The sequence below is a fragment of the Lethenteron reissneri genome, chromosome 20 (assembly GCF_015708825.2).
Source record: "Lethenteron reissneri isolate LAM-NWPU_2019-01 chromosome 20, ASM1570882v1, whole genome shotgun sequence".
NCBI classification, from domain to species: Eukaryota; Metazoa; Chordata; class Hyperoartia; order Petromyzontiformes; family Petromyzontidae; genus Lethenteron; species Lethenteron reissneri.
Window position 1 is genome coordinate 15,501,637 of NC_083798.1, and position 18,262 is coordinate 15,519,898.

The 18,262-nt window shown below is 43.7% G+C and overlaps 1 protein-coding gene across 1 annotated transcript; it reads right to left on the minus strand.

Annotated features, from left to right (window-relative positions):
* Positions 1–5,060: 5,060 nt before the first annotated feature.
* On the minus strand, positions 5,061–17,886 carry LOC133344851 (NF-kappa-B inhibitor-interacting Ras-like protein 1). The gene is made up of 4 exons (XM_061555102.1): positions 17,767–17,886; positions 14,688–14,790; positions 12,216–12,460; positions 5,061–8,248 (listed from the first exon to the last, which is right to left on the minus strand). The coding sequence occupies exons 1-4, from the start codon at positions 17,803–17,805 to the stop codon at positions 8,012–8,014; spliced, it is 624 nt and encodes a 207-aa protein (XP_061411086.1). The 5' UTR covers positions 17,806–17,886; the 3' UTR covers positions 5,061–8,011.
* Between the last annotated feature and the right edge of the window lie 376 nt (positions 17,887–18,262).

Consider the following 18,262-nt stretch of genomic DNA (forward strand, 5'->3'; position numbering starts at 1 on the left):
GGCATTGGCAGCCTTTGGGAGTGGAAATGAGCCTATAAATGTTGCGGATATAGTGTAATAATATTATTTGGGTCTTTCGGTAAAGTCACGTAGATAGGTTCAAAGAAAATAACAAAAAACTACGACGTTTCGATCGCAACACAAGCCGTCGTCATCAGGAAAAGCTTCTAAAGGCAAACTGTTTATTAAAGGTTTAAAATGAGCATAGCCCAAATGTCAGCAGCATGGGTGGGGACGCTAATGTTAATGTAAGTGATGGGCAGCAACCGCGATTGGCGGTGGGTTTCCACCAATTAAAGGGCTGCCAGGTAACAATTAGCATGTTAATTTAAGATCGGTAAGCGGCCTCCACGGCGAGCGCGCTGAGGTGGCTATGTTAATGTGAGAGATTAGCATGTTAATGTAAGAGATTAGCATGTTAATGTAAGAGATTAGCATGCTAATGTAAGATCGCAGAGCCACCGCCACGTCGAGGTACGGCATGCGAAGGTGGCTGTGTTGGTGTGAAAAATTTAACCTGCTCATGTAAAATCGGAGAGCCGAAAATAACAACTAACATCGGAAGGTGGCAGGATGGGAACATCACAGCCAGTTATGACTTAAACTGGTTGATAATGTCCTTCAGATGATTGCTAAGTTTATACTCATTTTCTCGGTTGAAATTGTTTTCTGTGTCTGTATATATGGATGGCTTCATAAACGAATCTTTGTTGATAGCCAGTGGGTTTGAAAAGTACCTTCGTCTTAGAGAAATCAATTTCGTGTGAGCCCACCGCATTAAAACAATGATCAGCCACGGCCGAGGTATTGGTCCTACCGTGTTTCAGATCTGCCTTGTATTCACGAACACGGTCCGAAACATGTCGCTTAGTTTCCCCAATGTAACTACTGCCGCAGACACAGCTTAGTTAGTAGACGCCGGGGTATTTCATGTCAGGGATCACATCCTTCACAGATGGGATCAGATCATGAATTTTATGTACTGTGTTAAATCGGACCTGGATGTTGTGTTTGCTCATGATTTTGGAAATATTTTTGGTGACCCCTGCAATGTATGGCAAGGTGATAGTTTGGATTGGGTCCTCAAATGGTTCTTTCCCAACGGTGGGGTGATAGCTTTACGGATTGTGTAGTCTGAATATCCATTCATCTTGAGAGCTTGGTGTACGTGTTCCAGTTCACTGGCTAGGTGATGATGGTCGGAAATACATCGAGCTCTATGGTGTAGAGTTTTGATGAGGGAATTCTTCTGGGATGCATGGTGGTGGGAGTCAGGTATTAGGAAGGCATCTGTATGGGTGGATTTCCTGTAGACAGTGTCCCATTAAGCCATCTGGTCTATTTTCGATTGAAACATTGAAGAATCATAGCTTTCCATCCTTTTCCACCTCCATGGTGAATTTGATGGCTGGGTGTATGGAATTGATGTGGTTGAGGAATGGGTTCAGAGCTGGTCGGCCATGTGGCCAGATGACAAACGTGTCATCTACGTACGTCTTCCACTAGGACGGACGTAGAGTGGATGCCTGGATGGCATCTGTATCAAAATTTTCCATGAAAACATTGACTACAACTGGAGATAAGGGAGAACCCATTGGGGTACCTTCAACTTGTTTGTAGAATGTTCCATTCCAGGTGAAGTAAGTATTGGTGAGGCAGTGTCTCACCAGGGCCAGTACATCAGCATGCAGTCCTTGTTGGACCAAATCTTCAATGATTGCAATGGTGTCAGGCACAGGAACTTTGGTAAACAAATAAACTACATCTAAACTAACGAGCAAATCACCTGGAGATATTGAGATACCAAGTGAGTTAAGTACAGCTGAGGCGGTCTTACCAGTGAATGGTTGTAAGGTCTCAGACAGAAATCGAGCCAGTTTGTCAGTGGGTGAGTCAATGGTGGAGACGATATGACGAAGGGGTGTACCTTCTTTAAGGGGTTTTGGTAAGCCATACAATCTCGGTAGTCTAGCAGCAGAGGGTTTAAAGGAAAACCGCTTGGATGGTTTGATTAAAGATGTCGATTCGGTGATGATATGTTGGTTTTCGTAATGAGGCTGTTGGTGAGATCTCTTTTATTTTTGTATAGCTACGATCATTAAGTAGGTCCTGAATTTTGTTATTGTATGTGGTTTTGTCCATGATGACTGTGACATTGCCCTTGTCGGCTGAGAAGATGACAATGTCATCTCTCTTTTTAATTGAGAAAGCTCAAAGCGCTCATCCTTACTGATGTTGCTGATAGGTGTCTTAGTGTTTTTGAGGATTGCAGCGATATCCGATCTTGCCACGTCTGCAGTAATGTGTCCCAATCCTTAAGGGCTACATCTACCTGGGCAATGATATCATCCACTGGGATGTGTTTAGGGGTGACTGAAAAATTCAACCCTTTAGCTATAACCGATTTTAGGCTGTCGGAAATTAGACTGTTACTCTGATTGACAACAATCTTGTCAACGTCTAACTTTTTAACGTGTGGATTTGGCTTCTTGTAATAAATAAACCACGGTGTTTTTGTTCACATATTTGGAGTGAGAGAGCACTCATTAGCTAAAACTCGGCAAGAATCGAGATAAGGCAGCATTCGCTGAGCCCACATATAGATGTAATACAATTAGCGTTGTAAACGCATACGATTTGAGCGTGTTGACACCTCAATAGTCAGGTGGGAACACAACGGGCATGCTCACTCGTTTATACCAGGTGTATTAGAACCACACAGGGAAGTTAGCTATACACACTGTACAGTAATGTACAACCTTTCATGCTGATTATAAATGCAGTGCTGCACTTAAATGTCTTACTAATGCATAATGCATGTTATGTTCCCACTTTACCGATAAGGGTTTAGTGTTTGAAAGGAATGTCCACGTAAAGACCAATAATTACATGAGTATTCTTGGGCGGTGACATGGCCTAGCGGTAGCACGTTCGCCCCTCGTTCTAGAGGTTCATGGTTCGAATCGAGTGACTGCCCTGATTATTACTACTACCAGGTAAAGCCCACTTAGCTGTATAGCCTTTTTTCATAGGCGACCTGGCCACAAATGATAGCTCACCGAAGTGGATTATCATGTGGAAATGTATAGTAGAACAAATAATTTAAACGCACTTCAGTTATAATAACCATAGGTGCCGTTAAAGATCCCCTGACGTTATTTGTAAGAGTAAACCATTGTGTGCTGGCGTCAGTGACCTGCATTTTACTCAATTGGGATTATACATAGCAATCATCGCCTCTTACTGGTATATTATTGCCCAGGTGATTCTTACAAATGGCACAATCGTAGTCTCTTTCTCACCTGGTTAACATAACTTGAACTTCTTATTCTCGTCTAAGATCATTCATCCGATCTCGAAAACTAAGCTGGGATGATCCTGGATAGTGCTTAGATGGGTGACCACACAAGTGCCGTTGGCTATGTGGCTACGTTGTAGGCAGGACATCTAATACGTTCCTACATCGATGACCCCCATATTTTCTGACCCAAGAGGTGAAGTAACTCTCATGACCTGCGGGGTATGATGGGGAGGGCATTATCTAGCAGCAGATTGACATAGGGCTATACATGAACCTAAACTGTAGCCCTCACTCGTTTTGCTCAAGGGTGGCACAGTCGGGTTTTTTACAATCGGGTTTAATTGTCTTTTTATATTAAACCCGATCATCTGAGATTGGGAGAAATCCGATTTAATTGGTTCTAATTGCAGAACCGCACTTCGCCAACTTCTCAACGATGGGCTTAATCCATTCCAAGCTAAGGAACTCACTGGCGCCCACGATAATGGAGAAGCTCGTGTTCATCAAGACCAACCTGCCCGCCGCATTCTACGACTACCCTGTGCCCGATGGCCCCGAGTACGATAGCAGCACCGACGAGGAAGCAGCCTAAGCCTATCAGAGTTTCGTATTCATTAAACCAGGTTTTAATTCCCCGAAATCGGGTTTAATTGTATTAAAGAAAAACCCGATGCCTGCCGCTGGAAAAATCGGGTTTTTTCCACCCATGGTTTTGCTACGCCATCACAATGGAATGCTCGGAATGAGCAGACAGTAGCATCCCGAGAGTGGAACAGCCGCGCTGTTGATCACAAAGGGAATACTTATCGTCAGAGCCAATAAGAATACCACCATTCATCCCTTAGATTGATAAGATACATTTTATAACCACCATTCTTGTTATCATATTGAGCTCATAATATAAATGGAGATGATAAAACCACCAAGATAATTATATTCATCTTTGTTTGCCTTTACAACCAAGTCAACGTCAATTTAGACAAGTATTTTTTTTATAGGAGACCTACTGTAAGATACAGACAGAAAACGCCTGAGTTAACTACTCTGGCCAGCAAATAAAATATTACTCAACACTCGTGGCGAAGCAGGTTGACATAGCCCTTGGTACAAGGAATGAAGCATGGCCCCGTCAAATTTCCCCCTCTTTGTAGCCTGGCACCGATGCCCCTCCAACCCATGGGTCCTGGTGCAATTGCACCGCCTTAACCCTGGATAGCTACGCCACTGCATAACACAAATACGCATGGCATATCAATGTTTAAAAACAACTCTCTCAGTGACACCCACACCCGACTCCTAACACCAATTCCAACTACAGTAGAGTAATTCACACTTATTCTTGGTTCTTTCGGTAAAGTCACGTAGAAGGGAACCAAGAATATGAATCCCTGCAGTCACGAAAGCTTTAAATCGAAATTTAATTCACACTTGTGAAAATATGCCTGCAGCCGTGCCTGCCTCCATTACATCAGGCAAAAATAATGTATAATGGGACTTGGATAGGCACCTCTAACTGGCATGGATCGGTTATTGTATCTGAGACAACATGTGGTTAAGATGGGGGTAAAATCAGTGGGAGTTTCACAAAAAATGTGAACAATTATATATAAAAGAATGATCCACTATCCAATGTGCTAGTCATTAAACTGATATTATAGTGTCGTGACATTTTGGGGTAAAAATAGTTTTACACAATCACAATAGAAAGCCCTACTTAAGGAATGATGCACGTCATTTTTCCAATATAACAAACCACGTGTACGTGTAAAATGTTTTGTTTATTGTGCATGTATAGGTGTATATTGATTACATGCGATGTGCATTTCCATAAGTACAAGTCCCTTTTTGGTTCGTTTAGCATTTGGCCAAGCATGAAAAAATACCGGTCCTCGTTGTTGAACAGCAAATTTCAAAACCAGGATCAAAGCACCAATCCAAGTATATTACAGTATTAGGCTATTCTCCAAGAACAGGGGTCGGCAACCAAAATAACAAGAAGAGCCATTCCTTTACAATTCGGTACAAAATTCAGTATTTCAAGAGCCGCAATGCATCTGAGTACATACTGTACATACGTACATATCGTCAAGAAGCAGCCCGTAAAGAGCCGCATGCGGCTCCGGAGCCGTAGGTTGCCGACCCCTGTCCTAGAACTACAGACAGACCAATGACACACTCACAGCTCTCTGTGAAAGGGAGACATTTTCAAACAAAAAACAAGCAATAAATGCAAAAGATCAACCATATATAAATGAACTACGTGTTAAGTTGACGAAATTTATAAATTTCTCTCACACACAAGTCAAGCACTCGCAGGAATACATCAACAACTCGAATAACACTGTCATAAATAAATGTATAGCTTATAACAATGCATTGCATATACTGTTTTGGCATGCATATAAACCTACGCAGCAAATCTTTCTTTGGGTATGGCAGGTATAACACAGCATATTTTATGACCAACATGAACATGCAATGAAAGGCTTGTTAATACAATAGTGCAGTAATAATTCACGGCATTGTTTTGGCTGTGTCTTTTGGAACACAAAACAGCACGGCAGTAACATATGAGCAGAACAAACATATGCTGATTTTAATGTACGGACCCAACGTAAATACTGCTTAATGCATATACTGTAATTATTTCTGGAATTTACTGCCAATGTTATGTTAATGAAGGCCTCCCCGTACCGTGGTGGAGGGTCTGTTTGACCATACTTCACCACACTGGTCAGTGGGAGTTAGTGAAGGGGTGAGTCCTAAGACCTGGGTTTAGACACCACACACCACAAACAACCTGTTGGACCGTCGTGGTGTGGGAAGGCGTTCATCCAGCAGTGGATTGTCAGAGGACTGCACTGCACACTCTCGTAGATTAACTTCATAAACCTAGTGTAATTATGTAAGTAATTAAATAAAGGACTATACTCGTGTAGCGTAATTCATGAACTTTCATCATTTCTCATGCGACTTCCTTTTCTCTCTCGCACTCAGCACAAATCCCACTTTCCAGCCACCGTGGCTCTGCACAACAAGGAAGTTTGTCATTGTGATAACCTTCAGCGGTAAGGGCCTGCGGTTTCAAGAGTAAAGGAGCCTTTGTGCAGCTGCTTACCACTCGAATTACAGTACTCGGGAATCGTTATGGTCTGATTCAACAACCTAAGACTTCCTGTAAGTGAGAGGAGTTCGGTATTAAAACAAACAATATACGACTCAGGATGTAGACTCTAAAAAACAAAAAAAACATAGTAACGAGTCCAATGTGCAAAACATATGGTGCACTACGATGCATATGACGAGAAAATACAAACTTGTTTACACGAGTAAAGATTAAACAAAAAGCAGCCCCAACTATTTCATGTAAGGTTAGCACTTCATTTTTCTCTGAGCTGATTATTATAATCTATGCCCTTTCGAGCGCAGAGCAGCATCTTCCAAATGATGGCTCTAATCCATTTATGTGCATAGTCTATGCTTGAAAACATAATCAACTCAAGTTCTGCAATTCATATGTTGAAACTATTTCGTGTAAGGTTACACCTACATTACCCAGACATTCAGCCATTTATCGGATCGGACCAGAAATCGTTCAAACGAGCTGCGGCTTGCGGAAAATAATAATTCAGCACCTTGGAAATGGATTTTAGCCAAAGGTTAAAACTTCACCGTATATACAAGCAGCTCAATATATAGATTAATGCTTCAAATAAACATTCGCAATTACATTGCATCATGCGCATAAGCAGCAAAAATGTAATCAATAATTATTGCAAGACTCGGTATGAGGCACAAGAAGTCATTAAGGTTCTCCAAACGCAAGCTACTCATTTACAGGAATATGAGATTGAATGTATAAACACTGCTGAAGGTCAGGAATATTAATCACGATGAATTGCCAATTATTATCTTGATAGTAATGACAGGGTCTTTTTAATCTTGAATATACAAGGAACCCATATTTGTTCTTTTTTTGTGTTACAACTGTTGAATTCTGGATTCTCAAACGTGGCAAAAACTTAATCACTGCATTAATGCAGATTGTCCCGCAATTGTGAACAACAAAGCAGGGTATTTAATGCCAAAAAATCACAGCAGATATAACAATGTCTATCGGCAGCACTGAGCAGAAGCCAGAAAATAAACCACTGAACCATCACAATCTGGCGCCCTAATGTCAAAGCACTCAAACCACTTCATTAAATCCAAAATAGGAACACAATGAGTGATAGCATAATGAGAATGATGATAGAACTAAGAGAGTTAAAATACACAGGCAACTGGAAGACAAGCCACGTCTCAAACCAGGGCTGCAGCCACACTTCAGAAGTTGGGGGATGTCCTACTGGCAAATGGTTCCCGGTGGCTATTGGTTAGAATATGGTGCAATAAATAATAGGAGTCGTGGTTAATAGGGCCACAGATACGTGGAATTCTACTGTACTATATTTATATAAATTTACACAACTGCTGGTTATTGACTAGGTTCTAAGCGCACAATGTGCGCTCCATTGAATTTAAATGTTCTATAATATAATTGGCATAGTCAACATTTATGTTGCCTAGTTGAAGGGAGAAATATGGCGATTCAAAAGTACAATGATTTTGGTTAAAACTTCTGGTGGTGTCTCTCAAGCAGACATAAACAGTGTGGGGGTGTCCGGGCACCCACGAGAGTGGCTGCACACCTGCAAAAAAAACGCATCCTCAGTTCTCAGAGGTGCCCCCCTTGCTGCGGCGGGGCAGCGGGAAGGCGGGCTTGCTGGGTGGCTGGGTGAGCTTGCTGGCGAGGAAAACAAGTGGCTCCAACAGGGTCCTCCTGTCCGTCACCGACACCTCCCAGAGACGCACCTTCTCCGTCCGGGCCCACTGCTGGGCCTGATCCAACCGCACGGCCCGATTCGCGCGGAGGTCACTCTTGTTTCCTAGGACGACGACCGTCACCTGCATTTGGGGGTGGGGGCAGAAAAGGTGGGGCATAGCAGGCTTGTTTCGCATATGGTATCATTTACGGCGTTTTCGCAGTTCTGCTATATAGCACTCAAAATGTTTTTTTCGGGTTGCACTGCCTGTTGTTCAACATGTCTGACATTTTGATCCATATAGAGAGCTCCCAGCACGTGAAGAGAATTGTCAAACATCAACATTAGGTACGCGCAGTGTGTAGTGGCTTAATTTGCATATGACAGGAAAGATCGGTAATCACGAAAAGGAAGACTGACGTTGACAAACACCCATCCCAAGATTCTCAATTTATTTTCATTCTCAGTGAGACTACAGTGTTCAGTGGTTTCCCTTAGCCTATCCATATCAGTTAAGCATATCCACAATCTGCCCTACCACAAGCATTTCACCAACGTATATACAAACAAGTCTTTTATTTATACAATGTGAGAGCCTGGCTGAGAATACATGTCTACTTTTCAAGGAAGGCCTGGATCAGAAAACAGACATTATACATGTAAACAAATGATCAAAACATTGAACATTAATCAAAGGCATATTGCCTTATATAGAATTTAATAACTTTGTGTATGGAGTTAAGTTCACAACTTAATGCATTTACATAAAGACACACGTGGGGTCTACAAGGTTCTTATTTTTTGCATAATTATTTATAAGACAAGAACTCCAGCATAGAAATGTGAAGAATTCTGGTATTAATATCCATGCAATGTGGATGGTGGAAGGATTTCATAACCTGTTTTACATGTAATTTGTATTATGTTATGGGAGGTTGGAGTTCTTGGTTACAAATAAAATGAGAAAAAGATGATAATTTACAGCCCTTTATTAATCTACTGCTGGATGAAGGCATCCCAAACCAGCACCCTACTGGTCATGAGTCCTTTATTGTAATTCACAACGATGGCGAGTGCATGTTGGTGAAAAGGGGTCCAGGACCAGTTCAGATGTCACTCGCCACTGACTTTAGCTGCAGCCAGGAATTAAACTTAGATCGCCGGGTTCATATTGAAGATGCACTTACTACCGTGCTACTGTGCGTCTATTTTTTTAATACAATTCATCCACATCAATTCTTGTCCGATTTTAGATGAAATAGTTACGTGGCATCAAAGCATACCACGTTCTTTGCATCAATGTATCACACTCTTACATATCAAGCAAGTCCTGTCTAACAGGTCCAAGTGTACATTTTTTTGGTTCAAGGCTCCAAGATTTGGCTTATGTTTGATCTTCCCATCCTCGACGGCATAAGCTTAGGCTACAATACATGTTGTTTTTTTGCTACATATCCCGTAATGTTTGATTAAAATAAACGTACAGTGGACAAAACCTATACATTCTAGATTTTTACATCAGCCTCACCTTAACAACTATTTTCAAACAGTCTACACAAGAAAGGCTCATTCCTAACAGCGTGCTTCAGCCGCACCGAACCTCACAATAATAATATCCAGGGCCTACCTTGGCTCCTCCCACCCTCAACGAGTATATATATAAGGACTGTTTTCTTGGAATTTCTCTTACTTGATACAGCTATCGTGCGGTGACGGTTTCACCTGAAGACGGAGGCTTGTGTTGCCTCCGAAACGTCGTGATTTTTATTTTATTTTTATTTAACTTTGATTAATTTTAAATTTTTACCTACGTGACTTTACCAAAAAAACCTAAGAATAAAAATAAAAAACCTATACAGTAAATGTTTTTACATATCGCTGGCACAGATTTAGAATTCTGACTGTGAGGAATGCAATTGAAAAACAAGAACCACCCAGAATTTGGTCACAACTGGTTTTAATTCTGAAACATACCACACATTTCTGGCAGGATGAAGGTGCCCTTTCCCGGGCTGGCTTACGCAATAAAGCAAAACAGATGACTGGTTTGGCCATTAATGCACATGTCATTTCGATTTTGTTTAATTAAATACATTGTTATGCTGCAGCAGATTACTTTGATTCTTAAAAACTGCTCTGCAGGCAATTTCATCAAAGTGTAATTTAGCAAGATACCCAAATGTGATATACAACACAATTTAGATTGATATAACAGTCTAAATGCAAACCCATCTCAAGACGTCATAAAAACAGTTGGTCATATTTAATTAATGTAGAGAAATTAATTGTCAGTCACAGGCAGAGGAAATAAGGAAGATTTTGAGTCCATACTTCTACATGGGCAGGGACAACAGCATGGATGACTCGGGGAAGGGAGTTACAAACTATGAGCAACCTTCCACAGAGTGAAGGTTAACTCAATATGCATGGGAAATAATGATGTTTATCCCACTGCCAATATTTAGGGGGGTAGCAGATGGCTTAGACAGGCTTGGGGTACACTCCAAACCATTCACATATGCTCAGGTTTCCTTAGGGGACTGGATATATCGAGAAATATGTTATAGGTCTCATTTATTTATCCACAATTTTTTCAAATCTATATTTGGGTTTGTTAGTCTATTTTAAATTAAGACCTGCTGTTCCATCTTTTCTACTATTTGTTTATCCAGGAAAGCCTCAATCTACATTAAGACTTCTATCAATGAGGGAATTGCTTTCGGATGTTTGGCCATGTGGGAGGAAACCGGAGTACCTGGAGAAAAAACATACGTGTAGTGACGTAAATGGAGTCGCTATGGCGTTTAGCGCCAGCTGCCATCACAAGAGTGGAGCTGTGTGTCTTGGGCCTCTCTCTGGCACCAGAGTGGGTATACCATGAAAGCAGGCCCGAGGGGGCATAGTCCTGGTGACAGTGAGAGAGAGGTCGGGTGAGGACGTGACAGTCTGGGTGACCCCGAGAGAGCTCGTGACCGGACCAGGTGGCAAGGGGGGCCCAAAAGGAGGAGAGAGGGATACGTGAGGTAGGGGCCAGAGACTTCGGGAAGGATCTGGAAGGGGTCGTGGCCAGGGACGGAGCCCAGCCACGCCACGGCCCATAAAAGGCGAGTCCCGAGTCCCGATTGGGGCTGTTCTCTGGAATCAACCCTCGGCACTTCGTCTCTCCGATCTTGGTCTCCGCTCGGCATCGTGGGTCAGTCAGGATGTTACTGACTGACCCGATTATGTAGTTACCCTGTTGGCGTCTAGTTAGTGTGTGTACGTTTATGTTGTTAGCCCTGTGGGGCTGTGTAATAAACGTGTTGCTTCCAAGTCAAGTGTGTACCTCCCTGAAGAAGACTACACATGTAAACTGGGCCACTTAGCCATATAATTTTTATGCACTTAACTAAGACTCATCAAAATTCCAGCACTCACATTTTCCTATGATATAATTTTTACATATTGACAGACAACATCCATTGTGCATATATATACCATAATACAATTTACAGTAATTCATTTTCTGGACGAAGGCCTCACCACACTGTGCAATTTATCGGAATTATTTCACCATATTTCCTCCCGCTGGACTGTGCAGGTTGCTGAAGGTGGGGCGTTGGACCAGTTCAGATATTATGCACCAATGATGTTAAACTTGGCCATGAATCAGACTAGAGTTGCCGGGTTCATAGCGTAGTGCATTAACGATTGTGCCAATGCCTCATTACCTATTTTCATGATATACAATGATAGAAGCCATCCACAGAGGTTGATGAAGAGTTTAGATTTGTTGTACTGTAAATTTGCACTTAATATTCAATTTTTCAAAACAAACCATTACTTAAAACCTTTAATTATATTATATTACTAGTACATAAAGACAACGTTTTATTATAAGCGTAAAATATGATATATCTTTCATGCAGAGCAATAATGTGTATTTATATATTTACACAGTTGATGTATAATAATATTTGTAACTCGGTGCATAAAGGGTAGTGTGCTAGCCAGTGCACCACTGCTCCACCATATTGTGCATTTACCTTATTTGAATGTTAGTCCAGGGCACGTTAATAAATCGGAGCAAGCTTTGTAGGTACCAGTGTACACACAATGCATCAAGGCACCTCTTTCTTGTCCCTTGCTCGGTCAATCTCTTTCTTGAGTGCCTCCACCTTGCGAAAGGACTGCACATTGTCCACGCTGTACACGAGCAGGAAGCCGTCGGCCAGCGCCAAGTAGTGGCGGGGCAGCTCGGAGGGCGAGTCGCGCAGCCCCCGCGTGTCGTAGAGACGCACCTGCTCCCGCACGCCGCGCTCCGTCTCCACCCACGCCACAAACACGTCCTCCTGTGTCTCGTGCATCTGGGAGCCTGGGGGCCAAAGATCCCCCAAGTTGCCTACACATGCTGTCAGTGAGCACCTATTAAGGCCTGCAAGGTGTACGAGGGGGCAGTGTAGCCAGCGCCACATCCATTCGCTGTTGTTGCCACATTGCTCTTTACACACTATACTACTCATTTAAGGCTGAGTCACCCGAGGGGAGGCCCAAGACTGGTTCAGATAATGCCCACTGACATTATCCATTGCTGTGAATCTAACTTAAAATGTCACGTTCATAGCACAGTGCGTTATCCACTATGCCTGGGATGCACACACACATGCTATCACTCCAGAATACAAGTTTATGTTTGACTCTTGTTGGGGCAGTTTGTATAATTCGAATGACTAGCCAAGTTAACGGGATCTGGGTGGGCCAAGGGGCTCATTATGGCCGTGTCAGAACCTGACTCGGCACAGTTAATATTCCAAAGTTCGAATCTGGGTTTCAGCTGCCTGCGAAAAAAACTGTAATGAATGTATGGTCTCAGTCTGGGAGACCTAGTCATAAAAACTGCACAAGAACAACTTTATAACGTAAAATGTTGTGTTTCCACTGAATTAGGAATATTCCAGCTATGATAATAGTTTTTGTTTCATTGCCATTCAACAAATGCTCATTCCAGGCCATAATCGGTGTTGACCTCATGTGGATAAAGAGGCCGACTGAATAGACTTCAAAATTATTTCTGTGACATTATCATCTGAGGTTGTGCTCTAACGCAGGTTGATGCACTGCAGTGACAGTTCATCATGAATATTTAAAAGCACGCATGGCATAGCCAGTAATAAAATGTATCTATAATTGAGGTGTTCCTAAAAAATAATGACAACCACATTGCAATTAGGCAAAAAAGTAGGCTTTTGTTGAGTAGGCAGATGAATTGAATAAGAATTTATTAAGGTCATTGATGCAGTTATCTGTAGATAAATAATATTATATAAATTATTAAGTGGCTTCTAAAACTTTTCAATTAATTCTGAATGGGTTGGAACCCCTCAAATGGGAAAAAAGGGCAGAACAATGGTAATAATTGGCCAAACTGATTCCTAACCCCTAACCCTGGCAATAACCCAACTCAGTGCTATAGATGATGTCTCCTAGTTCATTTTAGTGTAATATAAGATGCCAAATTCCTGCCTTGTTCATTCTCAACTGTTCAAACCATCACAACCTAATGGATCCAGCAGCAGCAGTCACTTACAAGAAGCACTTTGTGCATGCACCGGTCACATTTCCACATGTGTACAAGAGCTCTTTGTGCACTGTCAAATGAATGGACAAAATTGGAATTTAGCTTTTACAAATGTAGCATTTGTCCAACAGCATACAGAAATTAGATTCAGTTTACAAGGCATCCGAGCTAAATTATGGTCTTATAAAAACGTTGTATTTTTTTTTTAATATGCAACTTAAAATGGAATGAATGAGACAGCTGGAAAATAAAGACACGTGTCTGTCAAAGGTAGATGATAAATGATGATGCGGTATTAGTCATTATCGCAGACATACTATCCACGTATGGCCATAGATTCTTGATGAACATAGTTTGGATTTTTTCAAAGTTCAAATATATGGGGATGCTATGGTGTAATGGTTAGTAGTGCACTGGAGTTGTAAACCAGCATGGGTGTAGTTGAAACAAAACCAAATTACTTAAATCCCACCTGCCTCTGTCCATCCAGCAGCATAAATGTGTACACCACAGTTTCCTCGATAGGCAGGCTTTGTGTGGTGGGATAAAGCGTAATTCCACTTCTTCCGAGATATCTGGCTCGTGTTGAAGAGCAGGCCAAATACACTGCAGAGGAGCCCTCTAGAGCTCGTGGAGGCCCCTTTTGCCAGCAGTGGCATGAGCAAGACATTTCAGGCGTTAAGTCCCTGTCTGCAACGTGCAGAGTAACTTTTACCATCTTTTCTCACCTTCCGGCTGGCGTTTTCCACAACAAAGGCATCTTGCAGTGCAATTTTAATTGTTTTCTCCACTGCGTCTTAAAGTTTTTTCTCAATCACATATATATCAAGGTACGAGTGCAACTATAGATATGGGCGTCTTGAAATTCTACTTTGGTCAATACTTCAGTATTTTGGTATACATGTTGGGGGGGGGGGGGGAACAAGAGCGTCCACATACAACCAAGAATATGAGGGGATAACACTGGGCAGAGTGAATGAGTGACTTCACCCCCGGGCCCTGCCATGGCTGTGTGTGTCCATACCGACCACGTGGCTGCCGTAGAGCACCTGCTCCAGGATGGCTGTCTTGCCCACAGACGCCTGTCCGCAAACCACCACCCTGCAGCCTTTGCCCATGGCTGCACTCTGTGGAATAGAGGGTCAGGTCAGTGCGGAGCAAGTATCCCCCATTCCTCGCTCAAGTAGAACTATTTCTTTTATTACACGCTTTTATTTAACTCACTCTGTCTGTTGTCGTTGTCGTATCCTCAAATCTTGTAACTCAATTTTAACCCACTTCCCAATGTGCTATGGACTGCAAACGTGGTATACTTATGTCACACTGATGACAATACTATATTCTATCATAAAAAAATATTTTTAAACCTTTTTTTTATGTAATGTTTCGCCTTGGCTCTAATTGTCCACGCTCAACTCACGTTGGCTGTAAATCACCACGGTTCCTTACGTTACGGCAAGCCTCGTGGCCACTTCCCGGAGTCGTGGAGTTTTGCCATTACCAGTCCGGTACATTTCATTACTTATTTATACAACACATCATCTCATTAGTTGGGATGGAGCCGTGGTGCAATGGTGAGCACACAGTGCTATGGACCCAGTGACCGGAGTTCGATTCCCGACCTCGGCTGGTGGCATCAGCGACGAGCGATATCCGAGCCGCTCCTTGGTCTAGATTCATGCAACCTGCACTAACCAGCGTGGTGATTTAGTTTAACACGTAGGCTTTCGCGACCAATGTTATTCATAATCAACGTTATTGGGTTTAGATCGCGTTATTCTGGCGAATTGCCCGATGATGCTGGTTGCAATTACCAGCGAAACGTCGTACTCAAATTGTAAATGTTGTGGCTTCAACACACCGTGGGCTAAAGCAGTGAACTATTTGTCTTTGTCAACGTGACACATTTTTTACTGATTGGCCGTGTCGGGTGGTGGTGGTGATTTACACCATTGGAACCTCATTTGCCAGCAGCAAAATATGATAATAGTTTTTTTACCCTTTTATCTGCCAACAAAACTGACACCTTTTTTACAAGGAGTCATATTTGCATTGACCACAATACCTGCGGTTGGAATGAAAACCAAAAACACAACTCTGATAAAATTATCAGAGTTGTGTTTTTGCACTGTCCTTGAAATGTATTGGTCCACACCCGAGACAGCTTTTCTTAGCGCCTAGTCCCACATGGTGTTGGACCAGATGACGCCAAAAGGCGCACAACTCAAAGACAATGCACCATCAGAGTATGAGAGCTCGGGGTAAGCATTTACACCATTGGAACCTCCTTTGCCAGTAGCAAAATATGATAATTGTTTTTTTACCCTTTTATCTGGCAACAAAACCGACACCTTTTTTATAAGGAGTCATGTTTGCATTGACCACAATACCTGCGGTCAAATCAAAAGTACGTCTGATTTGTGTTTGTTCCTTGATTTCATGTGTCTATATGGCTTTAGTATTAAAAGCCATATCTCAAACCGCTGCAGATTGAGCGCCTGTCCCCGCCGCTCGGTTGGCGAGTATTATTTGACCATACTTCACCACGCTGGTTAGGCTGGGTTGGTGATGGTGAAGAAGCATAGACGTGGAGGCATATCAGTAGAGTACAACAATGCGTTTTTTTGCAAGCATAGATTTAAAATAAACTGACATATACGAGTATAAGGACTGAATGAAATTGTTAATACGTAAGGTAACAAATAGGCTAAAACAGTCTCTACACGTAATCACCCAAAGAATCCGGTTGGATATAAAAACACAATGTACCAGCAGCTTCCTTTGCTGGGTACAAATCGCCTGCACATTCCTAGCACTTGAAATACTTTTCGAGGTATTCTTTTTGTTAAAGTCATTTCCTTTGGCTCCAGCTCGTAAACAAACCGACGTGTGTGTGTGTGTTGTTCGCCTGTGTTGTGTAGTGTATGTGTTGTTCGGGGTGTGTGGATGTGTTGTGTGTGTTATGTATCTGGTGTGTGAGTACAGGAATATCGATCTGATGTGTGTGTCTATGTGCTGTGTGTGATGTGTGTCTATGTGATGTGCGTGGTGTGTGTCTATGTGTTGTGTATGTGTTGTGTCTATGTGCTGTGCGTGGTGTGTATGTGGTGTGTGTCTATGTGCTGTGCATGGTGTGTGTCTATGTGCTGTGTGTCTGTGTGCTGTGCGTTGTGTGTGCTGTGTGTGGTCTATGTGGTGTGTGTCTATGTGCTGTGTGTGTCTATGTGCTGTGTGTGGGTGTGTCTATGTGCTGTGTGTCTGTGTGCTGTGCGTTGTGTGTGCTGTGTGTGGTCTATGTGCTGTGTGTCTATGTGCTGTGTGTGTCTATGTGCTGTGTGGTGTGTGTCTATGTGCTGTCTATGTGGTGTATGTGTATGTGCCGTATGTGATGTGTGTCTGTGTTGTGTGGTGTACGGACATGTGCGTCGCGTGTGCAGAGTACAGTACGCGTGTGTGGTGGTGTGTCTATGCGCTGTGTGCGAATGTCCCATTGAAACATTCGCACACCACGGCTGAATCACAACCACCACATCTTAACCACAACCACCACATCTTAATCACAACCACCACATCATCTTAATCACAACCCACCACCACGGCTGAATCACAACCACCACGGCTTAATCACAACCACCACATCATCTTAATCACAACCACCACCACCACGACTTAATCACAACCACCACATCATCTTAATCACAACCACCACCACCACGACTTAATCACAACCACCGCATCATCTTAATCACAACCACCACCACCACGACTTAATCACAACCACCACATCATCTTAATCACAACCACCACCACCACGACTTAATCACAACCACCACATCTTAATAACAACCACATCTTAACCACAACCACCACGACTTAACCACAACCACCACATCTTAACCAGAACCACCACATCTTAATCACAACCACCACCACCACCACGAGATCGACACCGCACGACAGAGAACGCCTCGCGTCTCCACTCCAGAGACAACACGAACAGCAGCACCACCACCACCACTATCAACATCCCCACACCAAGTGTGTGTGCGTGCGTGTACACTATCTACACAGCGGAGTGCACACCACGTCGACGCGAGACTCACCCGCTCCGAGAGAGGACTGCTGGGGAAATGGAAAGGCATTGGGGCTCTCCTCCTCCTCCTCCTCACCACCGCGTCTCTCCACGTGCCCCGCTCGCCAGGAGCGGACTGAGCAGCAGCAGCAGCGGCGGCGGCGGCAGCGTGGGGAGGCGGGGCAGCGGCAGCGGGGGGCGGGGCAGCAGCGGGGGGGGGAGGGCAGCGGGAGGCGGGGCAGCGGGGCGGGAGGAGGGGCAGCGGCAGCGGGGAGTGGGCAGCAGCAGCGGGGGAGGGCAGCGGGAGGCGGGGCAGCGGGGCGGGAGGCGGGGCAGCGGCAGCGGGGGGGCAGCGGCAGCAGCGGGGGGGGGGCAGCAGCAGCGGGGGGGGGGGGGGCAACAGCAGCGGGGGGGGGGCAACAGCAGCGGGGGGGGGCAGCAGTAGCGAGGGGGGGGCAGCGGGGGGCGGGGCAGCTGCGGGGTGGAGAGGCAGCGTGGGGGGGGGGCAGCAGCGGCGGGGGGGCAGC

Coding starts and splice junctions, on each gene's coding strand:
- LOC133344851 (XM_061555102.1), bottom strand. CDS start 17,805: ATGCCTTTCCATTTCCCCAGCAGTCCTCTCTCGGAGCGG. Junction 12,461..14,687: donor CTACGGCAGCCACGTGGTCG/GTATGGACACAC, acceptor TTTGGCCCCCAG/GCTCCCAGATGCACGAGACA. Junction 8,249..12,215: donor GAGCAAGGGACAAGAAAGAG/GTGCCTTGATGC, acceptor CCCCAAATGCAG/GTGACGGTCGTCGTCCTAGG.